At 35.1% G+C, this 27,662-nt stretch overlaps 1 protein-coding gene across 1 annotated transcript in view; it reads left to right on the top strand.

The window, feature by feature from the left end:
- Nucleotides 1-27,662, top strand: part of LOC117338981 (prominin-1-A-like) — a 57,294-nt gene that overhangs the window by 17,441 nt on the left and 12,191 nt on the right. Inside the window, exons 3-16 of the mRNA XM_033900346.1 lie at nt 2,723-2,928; nt 4,926-5,046; nt 5,675-5,744; nt 6,003-6,074; nt 7,215-7,336; nt 7,983-8,021; nt 9,450-9,501; nt 18,411-18,499; nt 19,231-19,310; nt 19,864-20,016; nt 20,349-20,481; nt 20,807-20,883; nt 23,426-23,531; nt 23,665-23,729. Of these exons, the coding sequence (XP_033756237.1) occupies nt 2,723-2,928; nt 4,926-5,046; nt 5,675-5,744; nt 6,003-6,074; nt 7,215-7,336; nt 7,983-8,021; nt 9,450-9,501; nt 18,411-18,499; nt 19,231-19,310; nt 19,864-20,016; nt 20,349-20,481; nt 20,807-20,883; nt 23,426-23,531; nt 23,665-23,729 (1,385 nt within the window). The remainder of the gene's footprint in view (nt 1-2,722; nt 2,929-4,925; nt 5,047-5,674; nt 5,745-6,002; nt 6,075-7,214; nt 7,337-7,982; nt 8,022-9,449; nt 9,502-18,410; nt 18,500-19,230; nt 19,311-19,863; nt 20,017-20,348; nt 20,482-20,806; nt 20,884-23,425; nt 23,532-23,664; nt 23,730-27,662) is intronic.

The raw sequence follows: 27,662 nt of genomic DNA, 5'->3' as shown, positions 1-27,662 counted from the left end.
ATGACCGACATTTGTCTACTGTCTATAATGTGTGATAATGACCGACACTGGTCTACTGTCTATTATGTGTGATCATGACCGACACTGGTCTACTGTCTATAATGTGTGATAATGACCGACACTGGTCTACTGTCTATAATGTGTGATAATGACCGACACTGGTCTACTCTCTATAATGTGTGATAATGACCGACACTGGTCTACTGTCTATAATGTGTGATAATGACAGACACTGGTCTACTGTCTATTGTGTGATAATGACCGACACTGGTCTACTGTCTATAATGTGTGATAATGACCGACATTTGTCTACTGTCTATAATGTGTGATAATAACCGACACTTGTCTTTTGTCTATAATGTGTGATAATGACCGATACTCGTCTACTGTCTATAATGTGTGATAATGACCGACACTCGTGTACTGTCTATAATGTGTGATAATGACCGACACTGGTCTACTGTCTATAATGTGTGATAATGACCGACATTTGTCTACTGTCTATAATGTGTGATACTGACCGACACTGGTCTACTGTCTATAATGTGTGATAATGACAGGTACTCGTCTACTGTCTATAATGTGTGATAATGACCGACATTTGTCTAGTGTCTATAATGTGTGATAATGACCGACACATGTCTACTGTCTATAATGTGTGATAATGACCGACATTTGTCTACTGTCTATAATGTGTGATAATGACCGACACTTGTCTACTGTCTATAATGTGTGATAATGACCGACACTTGTCTACTGTCTATAATGGGTGATAATGACCGACTTTTGTCTACTGTCTATAATGTGTGATAATGACCGACATTTGTCTACTGTCTATAATGTGTGATAATGACCGACACTGGTCTACTGTCTATAATGTGTGATAATGACCGACACTGGTCTACTGTCTATTGTGTGATAATGACCGACACTTGTCTACTGTCTATAATGTGTGATAATGACCGATACTTGTCTACTGTCTATAATGTGTGATAATGACCGAGACTTGTCAACTGTCTATAATGTGTGATAATGACCGACATTTGTCTACTGTCTATAATGTGTGATAATGACCGACATTTGTCTACTGTCTATAATGTGTGATAATGACCGACATTTGTCTACTGTCTATAATGTGTGATAATGACCGACACTGGTCTACTGTCTATAATGTGTGATAATGACCGACACTGGTCTACTGTCTATAATGTGTGATAATGACCGACACTGGTCTACTGTCTATAATGTGTGATAATGACCGACACTGGTCTACTGTCTATTATGTGTGATAATGACCGACACTGGTCTACTGTCTATAATGTGTGATAATGACCGACACTTGTCTACTGTCTATAATGTGTGATAATGACCGACATTTGTCTACTGTCTATAATGTGTGATAATAACCGACACTTGTCTATTGTCTATAATGTGTGATAATGACCGATACTCGTCTACTGTCTATAATGTGTGATAATGACCGACACTGGTCTACTGTCTATAATGTGTGATAATGACCGACACTGGTCTACTGTCTATAATGTGTGATAATGACCGACACTGGTCTACTGTCTATAATGTGTGATAATGACCGACACTGGTCTACTGTCTATAATGTGTGATAATGACCGACACTCGTCTATTGTCTATAATGTGTGATAATGACCTACACTCGTCTACTGTCTATAATGTGTGATAATGACGACACTCGTCTACTGTCTATAATGTGTGATAATGACCGACATTTGTCTAGTGTCTATAATGTGTGATAATGACCGACACTTGTCTACTGTCTATAATGTGTGATAATGACCGACACTGGTCTACTGTCTATAATGTGTGATAATGACTGACATTTGTCTACTGTCTATAATGTGTGATAATGACCTACACTGGTCTACTGTCTTTAATGTGTGATAATGACCGACACTTGGCTACTGTCTATAATGTGTGATAATGACCACACTCGTCTACTGTCTATAATGTGTGATAATGACCGACACTGGTCTACTGTCTATAATGTGTGATAATGACCGACACTGGTCTACTATCTATAATGTGTGATAATGACCGACACTGGTCTACTGTGTATAATGTGTGATAATGATCGACACTGGTCTACTGTCTATAATGTGTGATAATGACCGACACTGGTCTACTGTCTATAATGTGTGATAATGACCGACACTGGTCTACTGTCTTTAATGTGTGATAATGACCGACATTTGTCTACTGTTTATAATGTGTGATAATGACCGACATTTGTCTACTGTCTATACTGTGTGATAATGACCGACACTGGTCTACTGTCTATAATGTGTGATAATGACCGACACTGGTCTACTGTCTATAATGTGTGATAATGATCGACACTCGTCTACTGTCTATAATGTGTGATAATGACCGACACTGGTCTACTGTCTATAATGTGTGATAATGACCGACATTTGTCTACTGTCTATAATATGTGATAATGACCGACACTGGTCTACTGTCTTTAATGTGTGATAATGACCGACATTTGTCTACTGTCTATAATGTGTGATAATGACCGACATTTGTCTACTGTCTATACTGTGTGATAATGACCGACACTGGTCTACTGTCTATAATGTGTGATAATAACAGGTACTCGTCTAATGTCTCTGATGTGTCATAATGACCGACATTTGTCTACTGCCTATAATGTGTGATAATGACCGAAACTTGATTTTATTGACAGCTCCTCCTCGACTACATCGGATATGCCATAGCTGTTGTCCTTGGTATCCTCTTCGTTATCCTGTTTCCTGTCATCGGCTGTTGTTTCTGCTGCTGTCGTAATTGCTGTAGAGCCTGCTGTGATCGCCCGAAGACTGCCGATCCGAAAGCATCCTGTAAACGAAAGGTTTACGGAAGTATCTTCTTTGTCCTTGTCACATTTACAATGTAAGTTGGAGAGTGTAACCTCTAGCAACCCATGTAAATTGGTTTCCTTCTTTTTGTTATCAGTACTTAAAATCTTAACAATAGGGTGATCGGATAAATCACAATACAACATTCAATATTTCTTGAAGAACGGAGGAAGCAACTAAGAATAAAAACATTGATATTGTATTAATTATGATGGTAACCTATAAATAGTTTCTCAAACATTGGCAATATACATGTATATATGTTATGAGCCTCATATTGAAGGTGATACCCAAGGACTGAATTTTGCAAAATAGACAAAATCGGTAAAAGAGCAGTGATCTAATATTTACATAAAAAGGTTTCACACCTTAGGTTATCTATAGCGATATGGTAGCAACACTAGGTAAAGATGTCCCTTCATATGCTACAGCGGAAAGGTGGGAGGCGGAATTTAAGCGCGGCCGACAGAGCCTTGAGGATGACCCCGTCTTGGAAGGCCTGTCAAAGTTGCAACCCCAGAAATGGTCAATACAGTTCATGATATTGTTACGACTGGCAGATGAGTCACAGAAAGATATATAGCCAGTAGAGTTGGCATTTCACAGGAAAGAGTACATTCAAGTCTGACCGAGGATCTTGCAGTGAGATAGCTTTCGGTCCGATGGGTAGTTTATCAGAAGCACACCAGGCGCACATTATAGCGTAACCTTTTTTAGGAAGATCCTGCCAACTTTCTTCAGAGATTTGTCACTAAGGATGAAACATGGGACCATCATTTTACCCCAGAGGCCAAACAACAATCGAAACATTGAAAGCACCATGACTCACCCTCGTCAAAGAAGGCAACAACTGTTTCTGGGAGGTTATGGCCTCGGTTTTCTGGGATGCAGATGGCATTCTGCTGATAAATTACATATGTATCTCTAAAACGGAAAAAACAATCAATGGCACATACTATGCTTCACTTCTGGGGCAGTTACGGCGAAATATTAAATTTAGCGCTGCGGAAAGCTCACTAAAGGTGTGCTATTCTGTCAGGACATCACTAATAGTTCCCGCGTTGTTATTTAATGTTAAGTATTAGACACGAGAGTTTTATGAAATGGCAAAATGCACTGTTGTTAACATCAGAATTGCATTACTGATACCTTATTTCAATGTCTGTTTTAAATATTGTTGTGAATTAATTCTAGACCTTTGTTTTCTTGTGTAATGATATTGGGATGCATTTTTGGGGGGCTGTGATAGGTACATGTACTTCTTCAAATGAGGATATTCATGCGCCGACCATGTGCATTTGTTTACAGACATACCTTGTCCACCGATTTGATATGATATTGTTTAAAGTGGTGGGAGAAAAAGTCAGGAAAAGATTTTATTAGATTTGATTGTGATATATCAACACTAAATATACAAAAGTAAGGCATTATAATTATTGTTTTTTCTTTTCTTTTTTGTTTTTGTTGCTGTTGTTTTTTATTTTTTTTTTTTATTTTTTTTTTGCTTTTTTTTTTATTGTTTTTTTGTTGTTTTATTTTACTGAAATTATATCAACTTATTTTACAATAGTTCATATCTTCGGTCTGTGACATTTGAACTCTTTCGAAGCGGTGTTCTAGACTGAAAAAAAAAAACACTAAAAAAATACTGCTCTATCCAAAGTTTTTCATCCATTTTTTATTTTTTTAATCCACTCTTATCTTGTATCTGTTGTAAGCTACATATAGCAATGGGTACATTTATTGAGGATTATAATGGTTTTTATTTATCCATATCAGGCACATTGTATTGATAATTTGATTAGAAACGTACCTTTTCACAATCACCAGTCGCAAACCAACAAGTACAATTTATCGTAGTGATGGTTATTGTAAATACTTTCTGTGATATAATTGTCTAACTGTCCATGGTATGTTGAGTTATTTCATGTGATCATGATGGAATCTATTTATGAAACATTTTAATATCAGTATATGAATCCTCGATTATTACTTTCACATATCTATATCATCCATTACATCTTTGAACAGTGTAGGAAATGCGTGTATATACGTATCAAATGGGAGGATAAGCACAGCCTTAGACAAAGTCACCGGTACCGTCACAGACAACCTGGACGATTTCGACACGTTTCTGAACTCATCAGAAAAGGTGAGTTCAGTTATAACGATTTTATGTATACTACTTAGGAAATATAGACATTTATAGGAACATTTTGAGTTGCACTAAAACGTTGTAGAATCGTCCTCGAATATGTTGCAACGATATACTGACGATGATAGTTTTCATGGTAGCGTTTCCATCAAATCATCACCAGGCCGTTCAAAACGACGGTGGTACCAAGATCCATTGAGTATAATAAATCATATAACATTACAATCACATGGGGTGTAGATTACAGGAATTACAACAAATTTGAAACAAAGGAAAAGATAATATGGGAATAAATGACTAATGGTTATGCAAATCTATTTGTTGTTATTGTTCCATCAGTAGCCATAATTGTTTTATTTATCAATTATCTTCGAAACTGATTTGATCTTACACATTTTGCAAACTATTTCATAGTTGTTGTTTAACATAACAAATATAGATGCGTTTTACATATCATGAAACGTACAAGGTAAAGTTATGAATCGGGGCGTGATGCAGAGATTTGAACAATATTGATAACTTATGTTTGTATATTTTTCTGTTTCCAAAACAATACCATTGTTGGACCCATTGTAATACGTGTTTTAATACAGGTGTGTAATGACGTCTTTTTCATATATTGCAGCAAATTGAACAAATAAAAACCAACTTCCATCTGACTACCGACGAAATCAACAAGCTACTGAACTCAACTAGTATGTATCAGTAACTTTGGAGTTTGAAAAAGAATATATTTGATTAATCTTTATTATAGATTATTTTTAAATGCATATAACTAAAAACGTCCGAGAAACAATATTAAAGCCCCGTCAGAATACAACATGATTATCTTGTAGAATTATATGGAATAGTTTTAGTTTATTTGTCAGCTAGTTATCCATCACATGATTCTTAAACTTTATACTCCCTAATTAATCATGATAAAATGCATTAAAATTGACATTTGCTTGTAGGTTTCAGTCAGACACTGTCCGAGTATGCTGTGTCCAGTCTGACCGGAGGAGCTGTACAGCGTCTTCAAGATAGTACGTATATTTACAAAATTAATGTGTACAGCACGTACATTTCATCCTAGTAAACGATGTATAATTAAGGCAGCACGTGCATTGAACAAAAATAGGTACATTCTCGAAACTTTTTCAATAGAAACAGAAAGTCATTTACATTTGCATGTGTATCTAAACTATAGGACGATTGTTCTATATCAAAAGTGAGAGTGATTTTTTTTTTATTATTAAATTAATTTTATTACTCTTTTAATTTTAGTTAAAGTTTGTAGAGGCCAGTGAGTTTGGTAGGTATATATTCCCAATCACCTGCCTTCTGTGCAATTAATTTCACAATCTTAATTTATAATTAGAAATTAACTGTTTTAAAAGCTTTCATGATAATCTTTAGTGCCTTTTATTTGAAAAAAAATATCGGCACTCGTAAAGTTTGGCTTGTTCAGGCCACATATTTTTTTCATATAACTTTGCTGTCAGTGACGTTGGCCAATTTGACTCTTTGTTGGATAATTTGTGAGTTCTCCAGACTTTATACACAACATGTCTATTATATCCATTATCATTTCATGGATGATCATGTATCAAGTAGTTATGTAATATCGTCTACACGCTGCATCCATATTAAATCATTTTGGGACGAAACGTCTATTAACACTTCGGCATTTGCACGCGCGGAATATTTTCAAATGTCTTGGCCGTTGGTGATCACCTAGCGTTCCATCATAGAGCATGACTTTGTACATGTCACGCTAGCCACCGCCTTTGGCCCACGTCAGCCGAAGGGTTCATGGTTGTTATTTCAACTACTGCCAAAAATACTAGTCTTACTGTATTTTATTGTATTTTCTCGTACTGTTTATTTGATTACATTTGTGTATCTTAGTGCAGGATTAATTAAAATGAAATCACTGCCTCCGCTAGGGATCGAACCCGGGACATATGTCTTACTAATCTTACGCTCAACCGATCGAGCTAAAGATCTCTCTTTAGCCGAGCGGTATATTGCGGCTAGTATTTACCAGGGTTACATTTGTATTATCTGTGTCTTGATAAAGGGGTTATTGCCTCGAAAATTTGACATTTTTCATGTCAACACTGTTATAATTACTTATTTGCCCCACGTCTGCATATAGTGCTGAATATGTTTGACCTTTTAAGGTGCCGAATCTGTAAAACACAATATAGACGGCATACAGGCAGAACTCAACAAACCGGGTTTTACTAGTGCTATAACTGCGCTGAAAGTATTGCCTGGTGGGTCCGGATTGGCACCACCCTCAGTAAGTATATTCTATTCAATGTTATGCTTTATTCTATTTTAAAAAGGGCATATGTAAAATTCAACATTTAATTGAAATACATTTTCAGAAAATCATTAAAGCACAAGGTACATAATCGTTTCATGAATTATAGAAATATCACGGTATTAACTTTTAAATTATCTCCCTTGTCAAGTTTCGTTACCGGGATTTATTCTCTCGAAACTTTCGAATTTTTCAAGGATTGTGATTTCATAAAAAATCTTGTACTTTTAATTGTACACAAACCCCACACACATATATATATATATCAAAGTCATTAACCTATAACCGGAACAACTCGATTAATTTGAATCAGATCACTGTTATTTAAACCACTATCCCGCTATTCAAAGTAGGTTGATTTAAACCACTATCTCGCTATTCAAAGTTGGTTGATTCATAATTGTTGTAAAACAAAAAAGTTTAAATTTACAATATGCAATTTAAAATTGCACTCATTTCCTTTCACAATGGGTATTTTGTTGTTTGAGTCAAATGACTAACAATATATGTGACGAATAAATCATTTGCTTTTTTTGTATTCGTTCTCCCCACGTTGGTACCATTTCTATGTGGATAAAAGTAACTGTTTTCATATAACCAAGCATGTTTCTTTATGTTGCAGGTAAACCTTCCAACCATTGACACTGGCATTCTTACTGACGTGAGTTTTCACATTATAGCGTAACGCTATGATCCTGCAAAATTGTAGCATATAGATATAGCACTTTAAATAGTTTTATTTGCAATTAGTTTGATGTGTCGCTATTTCAAATAGAGAAGTTAAATTAAAAAAATAAATAATAAAACCCCCCAAAAACCGGATTTCATGGAAATGAATAACGAAACCAATTCTTCTCTGTCCAGGTGTTGACTGATTGGGCCTACAGCATGCTTTTACATTAGAAACTCAATATATTATTACGTTATTAGATATGATGTGATGAGCACGTATCTTAAGTGTTTTCACATGACAAATCTTTTGATGTTTTGGTAGGTTAAAATATAAGGTTGTGATAGTATATTCTGTACCGATTAGTTTTGTATCAGTTTTTCGGTATACCGTAGAGTTGGATGATTTTGTATGTGTTATAATTTCGTTTACGCGTGGATCCTTAATTTAATTACTTAAAAGATCTATTACTATAGATTCCATATCCATTAAAGCGATTATAACTTTCAATAATCTTCAAAGCGACTATAACTATACGCATTAAAACTATAACTATAGATTGAATACCCATTAAAGTGACTGTATCTGTAGATTTCATACTAATGAAACAGACTATAAATGTAGTATAAGATATATTATATCTTTTATATGTATATAAAATATCTTATTTAAAGTTGATGAGATATCTCATATAATATATCCCATAAAATATATAATATATCTTATAAAGAAAATTAAATAAGATATCTTTTAAAGCATATAAGATAACCTATAAAATTTTAAAGATATTTTATATATCTTTATAAGATATCTTATATAATTCGATTATAAGATATCGTATAAAGAACGAGATTTGAATTTGAGATAATGAACTCTCCTCCAATCGATAAAGGAGTCAAGATGAAAATGAAACTACACATAATGATTTGAAACAGATTTATAATTGCCATATATTCATGTTTGCTCGAACACGACATCTGCTCCGTGCCTAGCCGATCGTGGACGCGACAGAGGGTTGATTGTGTACATGTATGTTGGGCGTGCCTTCTAACAAAGCGGAAGTTACCTTACAGAGGGATTCTCGATTTTTTAGGTTTCAAAGGTCTCACGAGAGTCTCGTTCTTTATAAGATATCTTATATAATATATTACATATCTTATATATATTTTAAAGAGATATATTATAAAGAAAGGTTTATAAGATATCTTATAAAAGATATAAGATATCTTATATCTTTTATGAGATATCTTATATAATTTGGTAAACTACTGGATCAACAACGCTCCGCGAATAAATGACAACTTGGCTTGCCATAGTATGGCTACGCGTCACGTTAATTTGGAAAATCAAAAATATATACTCTTACTGAAAATATAATGAGGTGTCAAGGTGTATAAATATACCTGCATATTATTGTAGGTTACAAGTAGTCTGAAAAGCGCAGTCGGTTCCGCTACCGGAAGCATAACAGGTAAATATTGATTTATTTTCCTTTTTATCCATTTTTTCCCCACATTTCTTTTGACTTAACCTAATTCGGTCGCCTCCTTTGATCACATAGGGACCTAAGCTTTAATTACGAGTCCTAGAAGGACAGCTGTATGGTGCAGTTTGATTCATTTTCGCTCTACTTTATCTAACTCTTGTATTGATAGGCATTAATACATTGTAATGTGCATGTTTTTGTACCATCCCTTGACATCACATACTCGTCATAACTCCGTACCATATTTACATAAGTCATATTTGATGTATATTTGACTTTCATTAAGATACCAAAGTGCCGACAGCCAATATACTGCTTGTCACAAAAATATATCAATTTAATTAACACCAACACAAGAATAAACGAATACGACACCAGTGTCGTAATAAAGATAGATTTAAGACCTAAACTTATAAACCCATCAGAGTAATCTGTCGTGTTGACCTTTGATTGATAGACAAGTCGATATACATGCATGGGAATATCTTGTAATATGCAACAGTTTAAAATAATGCGTTAGGGTTTTTATATTCACGAATCTGTCGTGAGGGCTTAGTGGTTATGTCGGTGAATACAGGTACACAAGTGTTCCGAGATCGAGTCCCGATTGGTCTTGTTTTCCCTTTATTAACAATTGTGTGTGTGTGTGTGTGTGTGTGTGTGTGTGTGTGTGTGCGTGCGTTGTTTATGTGTGGGTTTTTTTGTTTGTGTGTTGTTTATTTGTGCATTTTTTGTTTGTCTGTTGTCTTTATGTGCATATTGTCTTTGTGTGGTTTATGTGTGCCTTTTATGTCTCTGTGTTGTTTGTGTGTGGATTTTGTGTCTGTTTGTTCTCTATATGTGCATGTATTGTCTTTATGTTGTTTACGTATGCTTTTTTGTTGATGTGTTGTTTTTATGTGCATTTTTGTTTGTGTGTTTTTGTTTGTGTGCATTTTTGTTTGTGTGTTGTTCATGTGTGCATATTTTGTTTGTGGATTTTCGTGGTATCTATTTTTCTTCCTCTTTTTTCATTATTTTCCTCAGTTTTTTATTCCAATTTACATTTTATTTTTGCCGTCATCCTTGTTGCTAAATTGAATTACTCGAGTATGACATAGAAAAAGTTTAACGAGATAATCCAAGAATATCGAATTTTAGAATGTAGATAATTATGTCCCCCAAACGAAGTGGGGGACATATTGTTTTTGCTCCGTTTCTTCTTCTTCTTCTTATTATTATTACAAGCTAACTGGTAATAAGTATTTATATATTTAAAAAAAAAAAAAAAAAACACTACCGTATCTATCACCTGTGTTCATTGAAGAATAACACAATCTGTGTAAGATAGTTTTTTATTCGGGGAAAATAAAGTCTTTCTGCGATAAAGCACTGGACAAAGTCTGAGTGCATAGAATCCAACAAAAAAGTGATGACACACATGTGCATGATTTTTTTTGTTTTCGTTTTTCTCTATTTATAGTAACATTATCTTTGACCTTTGACTTTCAAGCCTGAAGCTACATGTAGTATTTTACTAAGCAAATACTTTCTTCAGTAGCAGTGATCTTGACCATCGGGGCCTTATAAGTTATCCTTGAAAGCAGGCACAAGGTAGAACTTGATAACTTCAAATAGCATAATCAGCTCAGCTGAATTCATAATATAATGTACTTCAACTGATTTTCAATTTATAGAAATAGTACCATTGACCTGCAGGCCTGAAAGAGTAATTAAGGTATTGTGCAGCAACCAAACAAGATGCCCTATGGACCTGTATCAATGACCTGCTTCTCTGGACCTCTTGGCGATTGAGAAAAAAATTGTTTCAATATTTTAGCATGTTTGACTCCTGTGACTGTGAATGTATGTCAAGGTCATTCATTTTAACAAACTTTGTATCACTTTACCACAGCATACTACAGGCCCAATATCAGGTCACTTGGCCTCTGAGTTATTGAGTAGAAGATTTTCAAATGTTTGCATGTTTGGCCCCTGTGCCCTATAATGAAGGTAAAGGTAATTCATTCAAAAAAAAACTTGGTAGACTTTCCGGCATGTGATTGAGTTGAAAATAGACGGACAGACAGAGACCATTTCATTTTAGGGCACTACATCTCGTAATTTGGGACCATAACTACAAAGTGTGTACTGTTCATTTGAATGGAAGAAGCCCCCCTTTGGTCCCATTTCTCCCCCTTGGGAGCATGCAGAGTGCTACGAGAGAAACTCAAGTCTCTTAAAAACATTTAGTCCAGCTAAGTAATGCTCCAGAACAAGTTTGAAAACATTGTGATCATCAGGTTGGCCATACAGAAGAACAAATTAACAGGGATATTCTCTTAGACTATTTGCTTTAATCCCCCCCCCTTCCACCACAGAGTAATTATGTCTTCTATCATAAACTGTCACACTTAGATGTATACCCCCTAGGAGAAAACTGTTGTGTAACCTTAAGAATGAAAAAGCAAAAGGACATAATTATTGATGTGACAAATATAATGCAATTTCAATTAAGTACATGTATGTGCTGATCTGACAAATCAGCAAATTCAAGATGTCCAACACCATCAGTATGGGAAGTTTTAAAGAAACTCAAACATTCAACATAAAAGGAAGTGGCAGAGCATGTCTATATTTATTATAGCCATGCAAAATATTGACGTATTGCAAAGCAAAAAGAAATTCTACAAAACAACCAATTATCAAAATTCACCTAAATATGACCATATTTTACCCAAAGGAAACTGGGAACATATAGAAATGAGAAGAAAAATATGTAACAGAAAGAAATATAAAGAACCTTTTGAGGGACTTTAACTAAAGAGATATGAAAAAAAATCAGAAATATACAAATAAGAAAGTGGAAACCTTACTATATAAAAGTTATATCTGATTGATATGAATAAGTCCCCTATCCCCACAATGGAAAGTAAAACAACCATAATTAAATCATGGAAACAGAAATGACTTTGTAAAGTTTCGAATCTTCTGTAACTTTAAGATTTCTTGAACTTGATGAATTTGAGAAATGAAGTCAATGAGACTAAACAAAATAACGAACTTCATTTTTCGAACACTTCCAGATACATATGTATCATCAGATGTATATTAATTATGAAGTGCAGAACAATTGGGAAAAGATGAACGATAAACTGCTAGAATAGCTAGAACTGTATTTTAAGATATACATAGGAAAGAAAATAAAGGGACACAACTCTTCAAGTTAGTGGAAATCCAGCCCTGAATTTAATATGTGATGATTGTCTTTTGAGAATGTGTTCCTAAACCAAAGTCAAGAGAGCTTGTATGTGTCTAACTTCCGGTGTTTGGGCCAGAGGAAACTCTGGCTACTCATTCTCATAAAGGGTCTTTGACGTGTTAGAAGGTGAGATTGCCAGATCTAATAATAAAATCTGATAAAAAAGTATTGCCGTGTTTTTGGATGGATCCACCAATGTTAATACAATGTTTAACAAAATTGTTTTCGTATTATTAAAGCAAAAATATATATTTTCTGTAATTATTTTCATTACAGATTTCAGAATTGAAGGAAATGCTTATGTTTGAGTTGATCCAAGAGATATAACACAGTATTCTAACAAATATGTGTATTAATTATAATTGTCACAGAAAAATGTCAACACACGATATGATGTGGAGTGCATTGGCTGTTGAAAGCTTAATTCCTGCTTTGTAGTCAAGTTGTCAAGAATCATATCCTTTTACATACAATGTATATATATATATATTTGACTTTAATAGTTGAAGTGAGGATTTATAACAAAGAAAAAAAAATTCTACAGAGAATAGTGTGGAAATAGAGATGAACTAAATTCAAAAATGTAGACAATTCAATCTGGTGATTTGTGTAAAATGAGCTTAATTTTACATCTTCATAATGTGTTAAATGTACAGAGAAAAAGATTCCATACATTCATATGTTTTCTTCTGCTTTTACTGTTGTCATTCCCTGTTGTGTCCAGTATGTAACATCTCATCTTCAATAACCAAAGTTTTATTTCTAAAACCATATTTTCATGACTTAGCCTTGATAGGCCTAATAGAATAAAAGCTTTGTTTCTTCTAACCCATCATAACCTTAAAAAGATTTCCCCCAAATCAGTTTTTTCCTAAGTTGCAAATATTTGTTACCTTTGTGTAGTTGATTCCTTTTTTAACTGTCAGTAATACAAATTTACAATGTACATTTTGTAATTCACTTACACTTAAAATATAGATATCTCCAGGTTTTCCATCCATTGGTTATATCTGTTAACAGTTCAATGAACTGTTACATTGTTCTATTTCAGATTTTCCTGTGTTGAATTGTTTCACTTTTTCAAATTTCCCTGTGCTGAATTGTTTTTGCCAGATTGTTTAAAAAAAAACAACCTACCCACCAATTAACTGTGTACCCTCTTTTCCATTTACCTGTTCGTAGAAACAAACAAGCTTTCCAATTAGTGCGTGTCTTTTTTAAGAGTATCTAATGAAATTGTGTATTACATATGGGTAGACCATGGGTTCAAATTCATGGCAAGTCCCTGGAAGTGTAAATAGTAATGACAGCACATAGTACTGAGGTGATTTGTGCAATATGTCAGATTTTTTGCTGAAATTATTCGGGGGAAATTTTCTGTATTTATATCAATTGGGGAAGATTAAATTGACTATATTCTTAATGTAAATGTCAACAAAGGAAAAGACTAGGTGGCCAGTGCTGAAACAATCATAAGTTTCAAAGTTTTTTATAGTAAAAAGCTACACTATTATGTGGCGGATGAGGGGAATTAAATGCAAGGCTAAATCTGCCAAGGTTGAATACAAAATAATCAACCTTTGGTTATGCCCCCATCACACTAAGACAAAGACCACGAAGACCGCACTGCGTCCTTAAAATTTCGAGAAACGCAGCGGGGTCGTGGCAAAAATGGAGAATTTTGCAGTTGTCACGTTCATATTACGCCCTCATTACGTCCTTGCTGGGTTCTTACTACGTCCTACACGTTTCCACTAAGACCTTATCTCGCGCATGTTCGCGCGTGCACCACGCTCTGTGTGTTCTTAATACGCTCTTACTACGTCCAAAAAGATCTTTCTACGCGTGCATTACGTAATTACTACGTTCTCTCTGCGTTTGCCCGTTCCCTATAAATACAACTTGACTTGTTTCTTTTTTCCATTCCCCTGCAATATTCATTAGTCGATCATAATGGCCAAATTGTAGTCTTCTTTCAACAGAAAGCCAAGGACGAACCCAAAAAAGCCTAGGTTGTCTTTTATTCCTTCTTCGCCTTCTTCGCAGCATCAAAAGTGCGGCCTGTGCATCAATAAAAACCTGTTGTCCTTGAATCAGAGCAAGATGCATAAGAAGTTCTTGATAACTTGAAACCATCTTCTTTTGTAGTTTGAACGAAAGTGATAATGAATTAAACTTGAAATGAGTATTTATACAGCCGATCCTCTGGACGTGGTTTTGACGTGGTGGTAACCTGTGACAGACGTGTCGTAAACTTAATGAGCACCGTAAGAACGTACTGGAAACCTAACGTGGTCATCAACAACGTGGTATTGGCGTACCTTGGTCATTGTACAAGCGTAGAGAGGTCGCAATAAGAACTACATTGACGTAGCAAGAACGCACTGACAACGCAATGAGAACGTAATACAATCCTTTCCATCAGCGCTACGCTTCCACTGCGTCAATGAAGTTCTCATTGGGTTTTGGTTACGTCATTACCACGTCAATACCGCTGGTACTGCGTCCCTGTTACGTTCTTACTACGTCCCGATTGGACCACGTCCTCGCTACGCTTTTTTTTAACATGCTCAAAGTTTGTTCACGTCCTCCAGGTCCATGAAGACCATAACACGTCCTTATCGGTCTCTATTGAGTCTTTACTACGTTGTACAAGTTCTTTCTGCGTTCGCATTGCGTTCTTCAATTTTTTCCAGGACGTGGTTGGACGTAGTGGGAACGTGACCTAGTGTGATGGGGGTATTAGAAAAGACGGTTAGATACAGAGGTTCGATAATAAACTATAATGTGTCTTGTCTTTTCTTTTGCTGGGTGTCTTCAGCAATTTAGGTTCGCTTTAGTGAGTTAACCTTAAAGTTGGCATCAGATCCACAGTTCCATAAATAAATTTAATTAATCTTGTAATACAAAACTGTTCCCAATAGAGCTGTGTTATCAACACCAACCCCTGTGCTCAGTGCCTAAAGCAATGTCAGTCGGGCACAGGGCCTCGTCACAATATTAGCGTTTTGTAAGCACTTGAATCATTTTGATACATATCTCTGTTCACCCTATGAATCATGATTAGCCTGAGACACACTTGATATGTCTCTTTAGCCTATAACAACTCATAACCTGCGGCATCCAGGTTATGAGTCGTATGGTAAACAGACAAGTGTTCAAAACGTGAATGTAGTTACGTGGCCCTGTGATCGGGGTACTTAATTATATAAATATTCCAAACCAGACCAGTCAATTAAAAAAAAGTAATTACACTGTACTGTACAGAACTACAAATATTCTTACATAGAACAATGTCGCGGATAAGCATTTATATAGACAATGGTTTTGAAGATGAAGTATTTAAATGACCATGTGCGTAAACTGTAAAACGAAAGTAGGTCTAGCTCAGCAAGCGGACACTGCTATTTCGCAATGACTGTTCGTTTTATTTGATACGATAGCTATGGAGTAAATAAGTGTTACCTTTCGTTGTATTCTAGCACACTGGTGTCTCAACAAATACGGAAAAAATCAAGTCATATTCGATTTTTTTATTATCGTCAAGTTTCTGTCGTTTACAGGTGAACATATCTTCCGGGTCACGTTCTGAAAGCATGCGCTTCCGGTTACGTCATCAAATTCATTTCCCACGAATATATTGGGGAATCTAATTTTCCTTTTAAAATGAAATGAAATGAAAGAAATAAAGATTATCTAAATAAAAGAAAAGTTATCAGTTTTGAGTAGAAAATTAAATTCCCTTTGTAAATAATTGTTCCAATTTGCTTACCTAAATCTTAAGCAATCAAAATTAAAATGATATAAAATTTACTTTTCGCTTCTTTTATAATCATAAAAGTTATGATTACAATATCATTTAGAAGCTTTGCAGTACTTAGTTTTTCAAACGCACAGATGCTTTGATTTGAACACAGATGGCGACCTGAAGCTGTGAGGCGGTTTGGATTGGAATTAAATTGCGTATATTTCGGCAAGTAAGCACCGTACAATGTTCCCGTGTGGTCTGATCATCTAGTTTTTTCAATACGTATTCAGAACAGTTGTTGTTTAGTCGCTACGTTATTAACATAAAAATTCGGATTATTATACATTGTATAAATACTTATTTAATTATTCTTATTTCTTCCACTTTCTTCCGCCGCGGAGGTTTCCGACACTTTTCTCAGAAACTACTGGGCGGATCATCATCAAACTTCACAGACATACACGTTAGTGTATGGGGGTGTGCAACCAGGTGCTTTTTTTTTCGCGATCGGACATCCAAGATGGCCACCAGAGCCCACTTCCTGTTTTTAGATTTCGGTCTCCGATTTCAGTGAAAATTGGTGTATATGGGTTTTTAGGAATGCCGAATAACGTGGTAACATTTCCGAAAAGTTTTGTATTGAGGGAAGGCGAACACAAAGGTACCACTTACGAAACGTCCGTTGCCATGGAAACGAAATTGAGGCTTCTGATTGGTCCAAATTTAGATATTGTCCGATTTTAATGAAATTTGGTATGTAGGTACATAATGGGACACCAGTCACTCCCGTAACCTCACTTCCACATTTTAACAAACTGGCCGCCATTTCCTGGCCTCTGATTGGTCTAAATTTACATATTGTCTGATTTTGATGAAATTTGGTACATGTACGTAGGTACATCATGGGACACCGGTCACTCTTGTAACCTCACTTTCACTTTTTAACAAAATGGTCGCCATTACCTGACCTCTGATTGGTCTAAATTAAGATATTGTCCGATTTTGATGAAATTTGGTATGTAGGGGTATTAGGGGACTCCAAAATCAACTGAATGGGTTTCCTTGCCATAGCAACCATACGGAGGGTTCTGATTGGTCGAAATTTAGATGTTGTTCAATTTCAATTAAATTTGGTATATAGGGATATTGAGGGATGCCGAACATAATTGTACGACTGCAGGGGCGTTTGGGGGACATCTGTAATGGTTTACCATTACAATTAGTACTTGTTATAATTGTATTTTTTTTAAACATTGACACATCAGTTGTATTTATCTTATACACATACTTATATTTTAACGGTTTGGTCTGTATAAGTACAGGTACCATGCTCAAAAAGATTGTTATAATACTACACTAATTCATTACGAATTCTTCACTGTTCTCTTTCCAAACATCTTGTATGTATTATCGCAGCCATGTGTAATTTATGCACCTAAACATATATACATACGCACAAATTGGATCGCCTACTCTAAGAATCACACGAAATGTCAACGCGACAGCTTGGAAGAGAGAACGATATAATTTCTTCTGGACGTAATTATTTTCCCGTGTTTAAATAAAAAAATATATAATTAGAAACTGAAACATTTGGTGAGTGGTAAAAGCATAGTGTTTTAAACCTTGGGTATAGTATAAAGATATATGACATCCTATTGTTGTTTTAAATCGGTCATAATTACTCTTTGTCGGCGCTGTAGCATCTTTAATAGGTTTTTGTTTTAATGGATAATGACAATATCAAATACATGTATTTGAAACACTATTTTAAAAGTTGTAAAAATGTATTTAATTTAATGACAATAATACTTTTGTTTTGTATTGTGATGTTATTTGCATAATAAATATATATTTTGTCAAGAAAATGTTTGATGCTGTAATAGTATACGTTTGGTTTTCCAGCACAGCTTAACGCTGCTAAGACACAGGTTTCACAGTTGTCAGGCCAAGTCGATAGTGTCGTAGATGGAATAAAAACTACAATAGATGACGTGAGTGAACACGGGGGGTTAATTAGCAAATTTTATGCTAAATGGGATTTCAAAAACTCAGTTATATGTGTATGCACTTCTAGTTTTTACCAATGATGTCACGTAGTTCGTGCGAATTTATAATACTTGCACTTCTAGATTTGTAAAATTTTCTCACCATGTAGTTACATAAAATGAAATTTTATTTGTCGGCAGAATATCATATCTAGGGGAACCTCAAAGGTAATTTCATTCTGCCGGATAGACAACGGACTTATATTCTCTCGGACGCGCGCTGTTAGAAATACTTAAACATTTTCCATCCTCGATACTCCAGGGGTTACTTTCACTGCTTCTAGACAAATCCAATTACTCTATGGGAGATTTCGATTTTGCCATGACACATTCCAGGGGTGAATAGAGCGTATGTGATCGGAATCCCTGGATCATCGAGGAAGAGGCATTTCTGGAAATGCCGTATTCTTTGTGTATTGAAATATCATTTTCACTGTACTGTTTGAAGAATTACGACAGGTGATATGTATGTAGCGATGTTATATTGTCATTAGATACACCTGTATCTGTTGTGAAGTTCTATCTCTAGCCATACAAAACAAGTACACATTTAAATAGAAACTGTGTAATGAGTTAAAATCTTAACAATATGTACTTGTTCTTTATTGTTTTTATCTTTTGTCGGTTGGTGCACCTGTCTTGGTCGACTTAACACTTTCTGTTTTGTTGTTATTCAGGCCAAGCAGTCGAACTTAGATAGCATCAAAGATACTGTCAGCGATACAGTGGATACCATTAAACCTTATGACAAATACAGGTAAAATATTGGATATAATAATGTTTATCTAACGTTACGCCCACCTGCTTAACTCGTTATTTTTAACCAGTGTTTTAATATTGATACAACACACACAATTTACGCTAACAAGTCAGTAAGCTCCCATTAGGAACCGAAGAGGCATCGAAACAAAGCGAGATATATACACAACAATATACCTACCGAAAATCAGTAAATCTGATTATCATGGGGTAAAAATGTATATCCGCGAACGAGTTGATATTATATTATATTACATTATAAAACCCCGTTACCTGTGTTTGTAACGGTGTTGAGTTCATAAAAAATGAAATGAGGTCAAATCAGGGTACGACTTGATCTGATTGTTATCATATCATATTATATATTTCTGTATACCACGGTGTTAACATTATGATAAATGAAATGAGGTCAAATTAGGATACGAGTTGATCACGGCATTTCTATCAACGATGAGAGTGACGTCACTGTTAGGGATCCGGCCATGATGTCTACCATAACATGTACATTACGAATTTTCATACAATAGTTATAGACTCTGAATCTGTCACAGATGGATTGCTGGAGTATCGATCGGGGGAATTATTTCACTGATTGTTGGACTACAGTTTTTTGGGTTGGGTTTTGGTGTTTGCGGCAGCTGCGGTTCTTCCTCTGAGGATTCTAAAGGCTGTATGTCCAACTCTGGCGGAAGGATGATCATTGCGTATGTATAGCATTATACGAATTGATTTTGTTACTTTCCATTCTTCCTGGGAGAAACACAGTAGTCTGTATAATATTTATGTGTTAAAACAAAGAACTCACCGCTTATGGAATAATTTATTACAACATATTGTTTTAATAAAACTAGCATTGGTTATGTTTAATTTGTTTGATAGTGAATGTAAAACTGAATAAGCAAGTCTTTTTGTATATGTTTATTTCTGTCTGTTTGTCTATGTCATCAGAGCTTGTATCATATAGTGATTGATATTAAAAATTGAACACAAGTGGACATGAATACTCTTATTAATATTGTTTGATACATATCATCAGATCTATCATCTTCATCTTCCTGTTTTCCTGGCTGTTGATGTTGCTGACCACATTGTTGTTCTCTGTCGGGGCATTGGTAGAGAAATTTATGTGTGAACCCCTGAAGGATCCGCAACTCACGGATATAGAATCGGTGAGACATTACTCTAAAACTTCCATGATTTTAGTCAATATCATGGACATAATGGATAATTGTTACCAATAATTGTATGTTAACAACAAAGGGTGTAATAAAATCTTGACTTATATAAGTCTAAAGAGATCTCTATCGATTCAAAATCTGTAACTCCTTCAGAAGATCAAATTACTATTTGAAATAAAAAATTGTTAACAGATTTACTACGATATAAACTATTTGTCAATAATATTTACTTCACGACAAGCATTGCTATGCTTACCAATAACCATTTAGACAAGCAGTCATTTTTAATTGTAATAAAAAAACTTTCTTTGTATAGGTACTGGACGACATTGTTGATATGAATTCAATGCTGCAGTACCAGCAGGAACCGCCCAGTCTGGGCACAATACTGAGGTTAGACATTTCCACTGACATGCAACTCTCTCGTACATATTTATACATGCAATGTATATACAAATGTAATCATGTATATACTAGTATTCGAACAGCAATATAAATTATTATTTATTCCAAACAACTGTTACTCTTTCAAATCCATTTTAGTCTTTTTGGCTAACTTACTCCTAACATCCAAATTATCCATTTGTTACGAATTAGTTTTCTTATTAACGACACAGTGGCCATCCGTAATTATCATAAGTTGTACATATAAAAAGTATCACCTAGTTGATAATGTTCCCGGGGATTGAATGGGATTTGAAACGCTCATAAATGTCGGACCTACATTTGAGTAAGCTACATCCTGGTGTCGGTTTGTGTTTCTTGGGAAGCTGAGAAACGGACCGCTCTGTGCTTTGGTGGTTGTGTCCTTGGGCAGGATACACTACCCTAATTGCTCTGGGTGCCATGCGATGAGCTTCCTGGGAGACCCCGCCTCAAAATGACCTTCCCTGTTCACGAAGCAAAGAAACGAACAATATATTTGAGTACAGCTTGAAAGAGTAATCCCCCTTCGAGCGCTAATACATATCAGTTGTAGCCGGAGCCATGCAGGGCTGTCACCAGTAAAACTATCAAACATATAGGGGAGATAACTCACTTTTATGAGATAGGAAGACAAACTACAATAATGTGCTGTATTATTTTTATTTTTATGACAAGGTAATGTTTTTATTCTTATATAATCTAATTATTATCATAGTCCATCACGGCAAGAAAGGTTTATGATTTCGTTTGTGACATTTTCTTTGAAAAAAAAGGTTCAAAAGTGGTGTTTCCAGCAATGTTAATTTCCCCTAGGGGTCGGACTAAAGATTTTATTGCACTTAGAGACCATTCACCAATACATTGCTGTGTTGCCATTTTTGGGTCTGATGTACAGGATGTATGTCATTGACTTGTTGAACTGTAGTGGATATAGCCAACATGTGTAGGCCACATTCTTATATGACCATCGCTGTTAATTATAATTGGGACGTTAATTACGATATATTACATTATATTACACGATAGTGACTAATCCAATCAACAAATAAATATATCAAATTTACCCTAATATCATTATTCTTTTGCTTCTATGAGCGCTTCTATCCTATATACAAATTCGCATCTGACGGAGACTTTAATCTCCCAATACAGTACCGTTCTCACAATGAGAGATAGGTGTGTTGGTGCGGGTCCCGAAATTGTCTTTAGGAGAGAAACATAAGACTTCCCCAGCACAATAGATTGTCTATTGCTGCGCACTCGTGAAAAATATCAAAATATTAGCCCCACTCGTGAAATATATTTGGTATTACTGAAGACACTGTTAGATATCCTCTATTTAGTTGGTTGTTAGTTGAGTTGTCAGTCGTCCCTGTGTTCTAACGAAATCAAGTATAATATTTTCTTTCAGTACACTTTACAAAATTCCAAAGCAAAACAGCTTTTCCCCTAAGCTCGTTTTTCTTTTAAAAATTACATAGCATCATTTTCGAAAGGAAGTTGTATTTTTGACCTTTAGAAAATTTCGCTTTCACATTTTTATCTCTTGCTTCTAATGTATTGAAAATACCAATATCACTTACAAGCATTCGTATTTGCTTCTTAGGCCAATTTGAAACCCCACCTTTCCATATTTCGGTGAGATAAAAATGCCCTCAAAAATGAATTCTTACCTGAAGGTAAAATTCGCAATCATATTAGGATTGATCTTGTAGACATTAAACATTCACAGAGATTAGTATGGCATTTTAGTCTAGATATCACGAATATTAGCATATGAATTCATGCTAATAAAACAGAGCAAATGTTGCCAAAAAGGTCACTCATCAATTTTCATGACAATTTATTCATTATTTCCTGGCCGTGTCGTGTTTCCTTAATTTTTTTGCATGCGTTGTCATAAAGTATAGCGCTGATTTGTTTAGATATCATCTAATAGACGACGTGTCCTTATGATCATATCAGGGTATCGGGCCGACCATCACTCCGCTATTGGAACGTTCTTTTTTAAGAACGTGGATGTAGCGCAGGGTTTAAGCTACAGGTATTTCTGGCTAGGCGATTGGCTGCCGTAGATCGAGGCCCGGTCAGGGCACGAGTCATAACGTTGTCTTCCTTCGTCATTTGTGTTGCTATGTTAGATATTTTAATATCTAAATATGCACAGACAAATGTAGAGAAGTGTTTCCAAAACGCGGATGTGCAAAATTAATACCCGCGTACCAGGTCCAACACGGGCGACTATATGACATATAAACCCAGTGATAACTATACAGTAAATCAACATGTTAAACCTTTTACAAGACAGAACCGTAAGAAGACTTTTATATCCCTTTTATTGCTGTTTGTATCACTTCAAAGATCAATTTCCAATTATTAATTCCCATGTTGCAATATAGGCCGAATGACGTGATAATAGTGTCCTTGCTTTCACGTTTGTCTAAGGAAAATGTTCGTGTTAGCCTAGTCATGAAGTAACGTCGGCATGAACAATTTGTTTCCATTTCAGTTCTTGTAAGGAAAACAAGGCGATCTACAGTGCTCTGCAAATGGACAAAATGGGAAACCTGGTTGATTTTCCTGCACTTGAACAACAAATACAATCGGCAAAGACCGTAAGCTGATTTCCGGTACTGGCTGAAAGTCTTAACTAATTTTTTAGTCATCAAGATATATGAAAAAAGTCTGAAATCCTAGGCTGATGATGTTTTAAAAGCAGATGGCAATACCTTTACTGATGTTCAATAGGTTGACAAGTGTGCGAAGTTTCTCAAAATTATCAAAAACGAAAGCGGCAACCTGAAGATCAAAACGTTGGTCTTGATGATGATGGACAACCCATTATTATCCATAGAATATCTATGTTATGGACAGTCTTTCCTAACCAAATGCACACGATGCATGAACAGTTACAATCAAAACTTGACCATTTTGCCCAAGCGTGCCAAACAGGCAAACACAAACTCATCTTTCGTCACAAACTGTGATGTCCTTGGTCCTCATGTATTTCTTCACATCATCTCATAGGGAAAGATCTATCTCTCATGTTGAAATTCACACCGACAAAAGAGAAATGCTGACTTCTCGGCTACCCTCCGTATGAAAGAAAATCATCAATGATTTTTTGGAGATATCACATATGTTATTAATGCAGGAGTTTTCCTTTTCTCTGCGTTTCTCCTCTCTGAATAATGTAGATTATAGAGCACTTGTTGGAATAGGAACGGCTTGTCTCAGAGCGAGGCGAGTACTGGCTGACGGAATGAAAACACATAAGTGTTCACAACTCCTCAGCCCATCTTGTGAAATATGAGCCAGATCTTACTAAAAGGGCCAAGTCACTATTTGTCAAACAAGATGTGAATGCGAATTATTGTGACTTTTCAAAATTAGACATGAAATACCTACGACAATATCCCGTGGTACATGCTAAATATCGCTGGCAGCTGGCTACATCAGTGCGCAACTCAGCGATGATGGTGACTACGAGATCTGGATATATCGGCACTGAAGGGACATCATAAGATGTCAAATCCACTCGAGGCATATAAACATTATACAGTATGTGGTGTATGTGCCCACGCAACCAGTATTCTATACTATTTAGGATACTACACGCATTTGAAAACAATTAAGCCTTTGCATACAAAAGTCAAGATGTTAAAAATAAACCTCTAGTAGTGTAGATTTTGCTGTCAAGTGTCATCTTCAAGGTATAAGATAAGGTTCAGATAAATTAGAATTACGATGTAGACCAACTCTGACATGGCCAATCGGACCCTAGGATGAGGAAGCCCTACTGGATTCCAGATAAGTGGTTTAATACGAAAACCAACATAAATCTATCACGATGCGTTCTTGTCAGAAAATTAATTCAGCAGTAAGAACATTTAATATTTGTGGTTATCAGGGAACACGGTGGCCATTTTGAAAGTGGAAATTTCACTTTAGTTGGTTGTTAGTTGAGTTGTCAGTCGTCCCTGTGTTCTAACGAAATCAAGTATAATATTTTCTTTCAGTACACTTTACAAAATTCCAAAGCAAAACAGCTTTTCCCCTAAGCTCGTTTTTCTTTTAAAAATTACATAGCACCATTTTCGAAAGGAAGTTGTATTTTTGACCTTTAGAAAATTTCGCTTTCACATTTTTATCTCTTGCTTCTAATGTATTGAAGATACCAATATCACTTACAAGCATTCGTATTTGCTTCTTAGGCCAATTTGAAACCCCACCTTTCCATATTTTGGTGAAATAAAAATGCCCTCAAAAATGAATTCTTACCTGAAGGTAAAATTCGCAATCATATTAGGATTGATCTTGTAGACATTAAACATTCACAGAGATTAGTATGGCATTTTAGTCTAGATATCACGAATATTGGCATATGAATTCATGCTAGTAAAACAGAGCAAATGTTGCCAAAAAGGTCACTCATCAATTTTCATGACAATTTATTCATTATTTTCTGGCCATGTCGTGTTTCCTTAATCTTTTTTGCATGCGTTGTCATAAAGTATAGCGCTAATTTGTTTAGATATCATCTAACAGACGACATGTCCTTGTGATCATATCAGGGTTTCGGGCCGACCATCACTCCGCTATTGGAACGTTCTTTTTTAAGAACGTGGATGTAGCGCAGCGGTTTAAGCTACGGGTATTTCTGGCTAGGCGATTGGCTGCCGTAGATCGAGGCCCGGTCAGGTCACGAGTCATAACGTTGTCTTCCTTCGTCATTTGTGTTGCTATGTTAGATATTTTAATATTTAAATATGCACAGACAAATGTAGAGAAGTGTTTCCGGGGCAAAACGCGGATGTGCAAAATTAATACCCGCGTACCAGGTCCAACACGGGCGACTATGACATATAAACCCAGTGATAACTATACAGTAAATCAACATGTTAAACCTTTTACAAGACAGAAGCGTAAGAAGACTTTTATATCCCTTTGATTCAATTTCAATTTCAACATATTTTATTGACATGATGTTAAGTCAATAGGATTGGACATCGGGCATAGCCTATCTTAGTCCTTTCCTTATAATTAACAGATGGTAAATAAACACAGACCCATATACATATATGGAAGGTTGGTGAGGGTATCAGGGGAAGTAATTCCTTAATAATTAAAAGGATTTATTAATTTTAACATTAAATAGTAACCCTTAGGATATTTAGTTTAGCTAATTGTTTTATCATTTACTAAATGAATATTCAAACATAGTGTATTTTGTAAAGTAGGTGTATCTATATGATGATATTGAGTTTTTTCCTCCAACAGATACAGGCCATAAAGTCCATATGTTTAACACACAAGCCATCCACTGAAGAGGATCAAAATTCAATTTCATCCCATAGAAACATATTAAGTTAGTAGAGTTACACCAACTCTTGAAAATAAAATTATTGTTTCAAAAAGACCTTTATAGGAATTACCTCACTTACATATAAGCACAAACAAATAAGGTTATAGATAAAATAGATTAACAGAAGATCAATTGTTAATAGACTGTCCAGAGTTCATTATTACATTAATCAAGTATATTTGGTAATCAAGAATAAATAGACATTGTTCACTCAATTTCATATTACATATTCTAAACATGTATTTAGATGTCTATTTAATTATTTAATTATATTGCTGTATAATTGGAGTCACCAGGGGTTAAAAAGAAATATTAAAAATATTAGATCATTATACATCAGACATGATTTCAAAATCTCTTTGATTGCAGGATGAAATTTGAGACATGTGTCAAGATGCTAAAATTTTGAATATTATTACAAAGAGTACATCCATTGACAATGACATTGGTGCATAAATGATTATGATGTGGATGATTTAAATGTTGTATAAGTACTAGACGAGGATTTTGATATAAATTACATTCAAAGAAATAATGTGATATAGTTTCAACAGATTGATTGCATTGACACATTGGAGATTCAATTAGATGATCATTAAAACGGTCGTAATTTAGATTACTTACGTTGTTTCTTAATTGGCATAGAATAATGTTTATATCACGCCGGCCAGAATATTTAAATACATCAGTTGTAGTGGATATAATATGGTGATTGTTATTTAAAAGTTTTTAAATTGATTAGTGGAGTGAATATTAATGATTTCAGGAGCTAGTCTATTCATTTCATTTAACACGGATGGGAAAAAACTTTTAAAATAACTTACTGTACGACATAAGGGGGGGGGGGGGGGGGTGTCAAATAATCGAACTGTACGGAGTGGATATCTAACTAAGGTTTCGTCATGAATATATGGTTCAATCATTTCTCTTAAGTAATCTGGGGTTTCATTATTTAATATTTTGAACATTAAGATAAGTTTGTGTTTTTGCCTTCTGCAACTCGATGATTCCCACCCTAATTCTGTATATAGTTTTTCATGTGAAGTACCTTTGCGTAAACCAGTAATAAATCTAGCAGCATCTGATTGAATTGATTCTAAGATATTTTTTTTTTGTATTTGTGAACAGTTATCCCAAACAACATCGGCATATTCAATAATTGGCCTAATGTAGGATGTATATATGGTTGTTAGAGACTTCCTATCAATTTTAGTTTTTAATAATCTTAAAATGTTTATTCTTTTTGAAGCTTTATCATATATATTAGAAATGTGTTGGTTCCACTTGGCATCATCACTGAGTGTTAGACCAAGGTGTGTATGTAATTTATTTTCAGTAACTAGTTCATCATAAAAATCTACAGCAGGGTGATCTTTATTAT

Source organism: Pecten maximus, chromosome 12 (genome assembly GCF_902652985.1).
Source record: "Pecten maximus chromosome 12, xPecMax1.1, whole genome shotgun sequence".
In the NCBI taxonomy this organism is placed as follows: Eukaryota; Metazoa; Mollusca; class Bivalvia; order Pectinida; family Pectinidae; genus Pecten; species Pecten maximus.
Note: the sequence above shows the minus strand (reverse complement) of the source record. Positions and strands in the feature narration are given on the sequence as shown.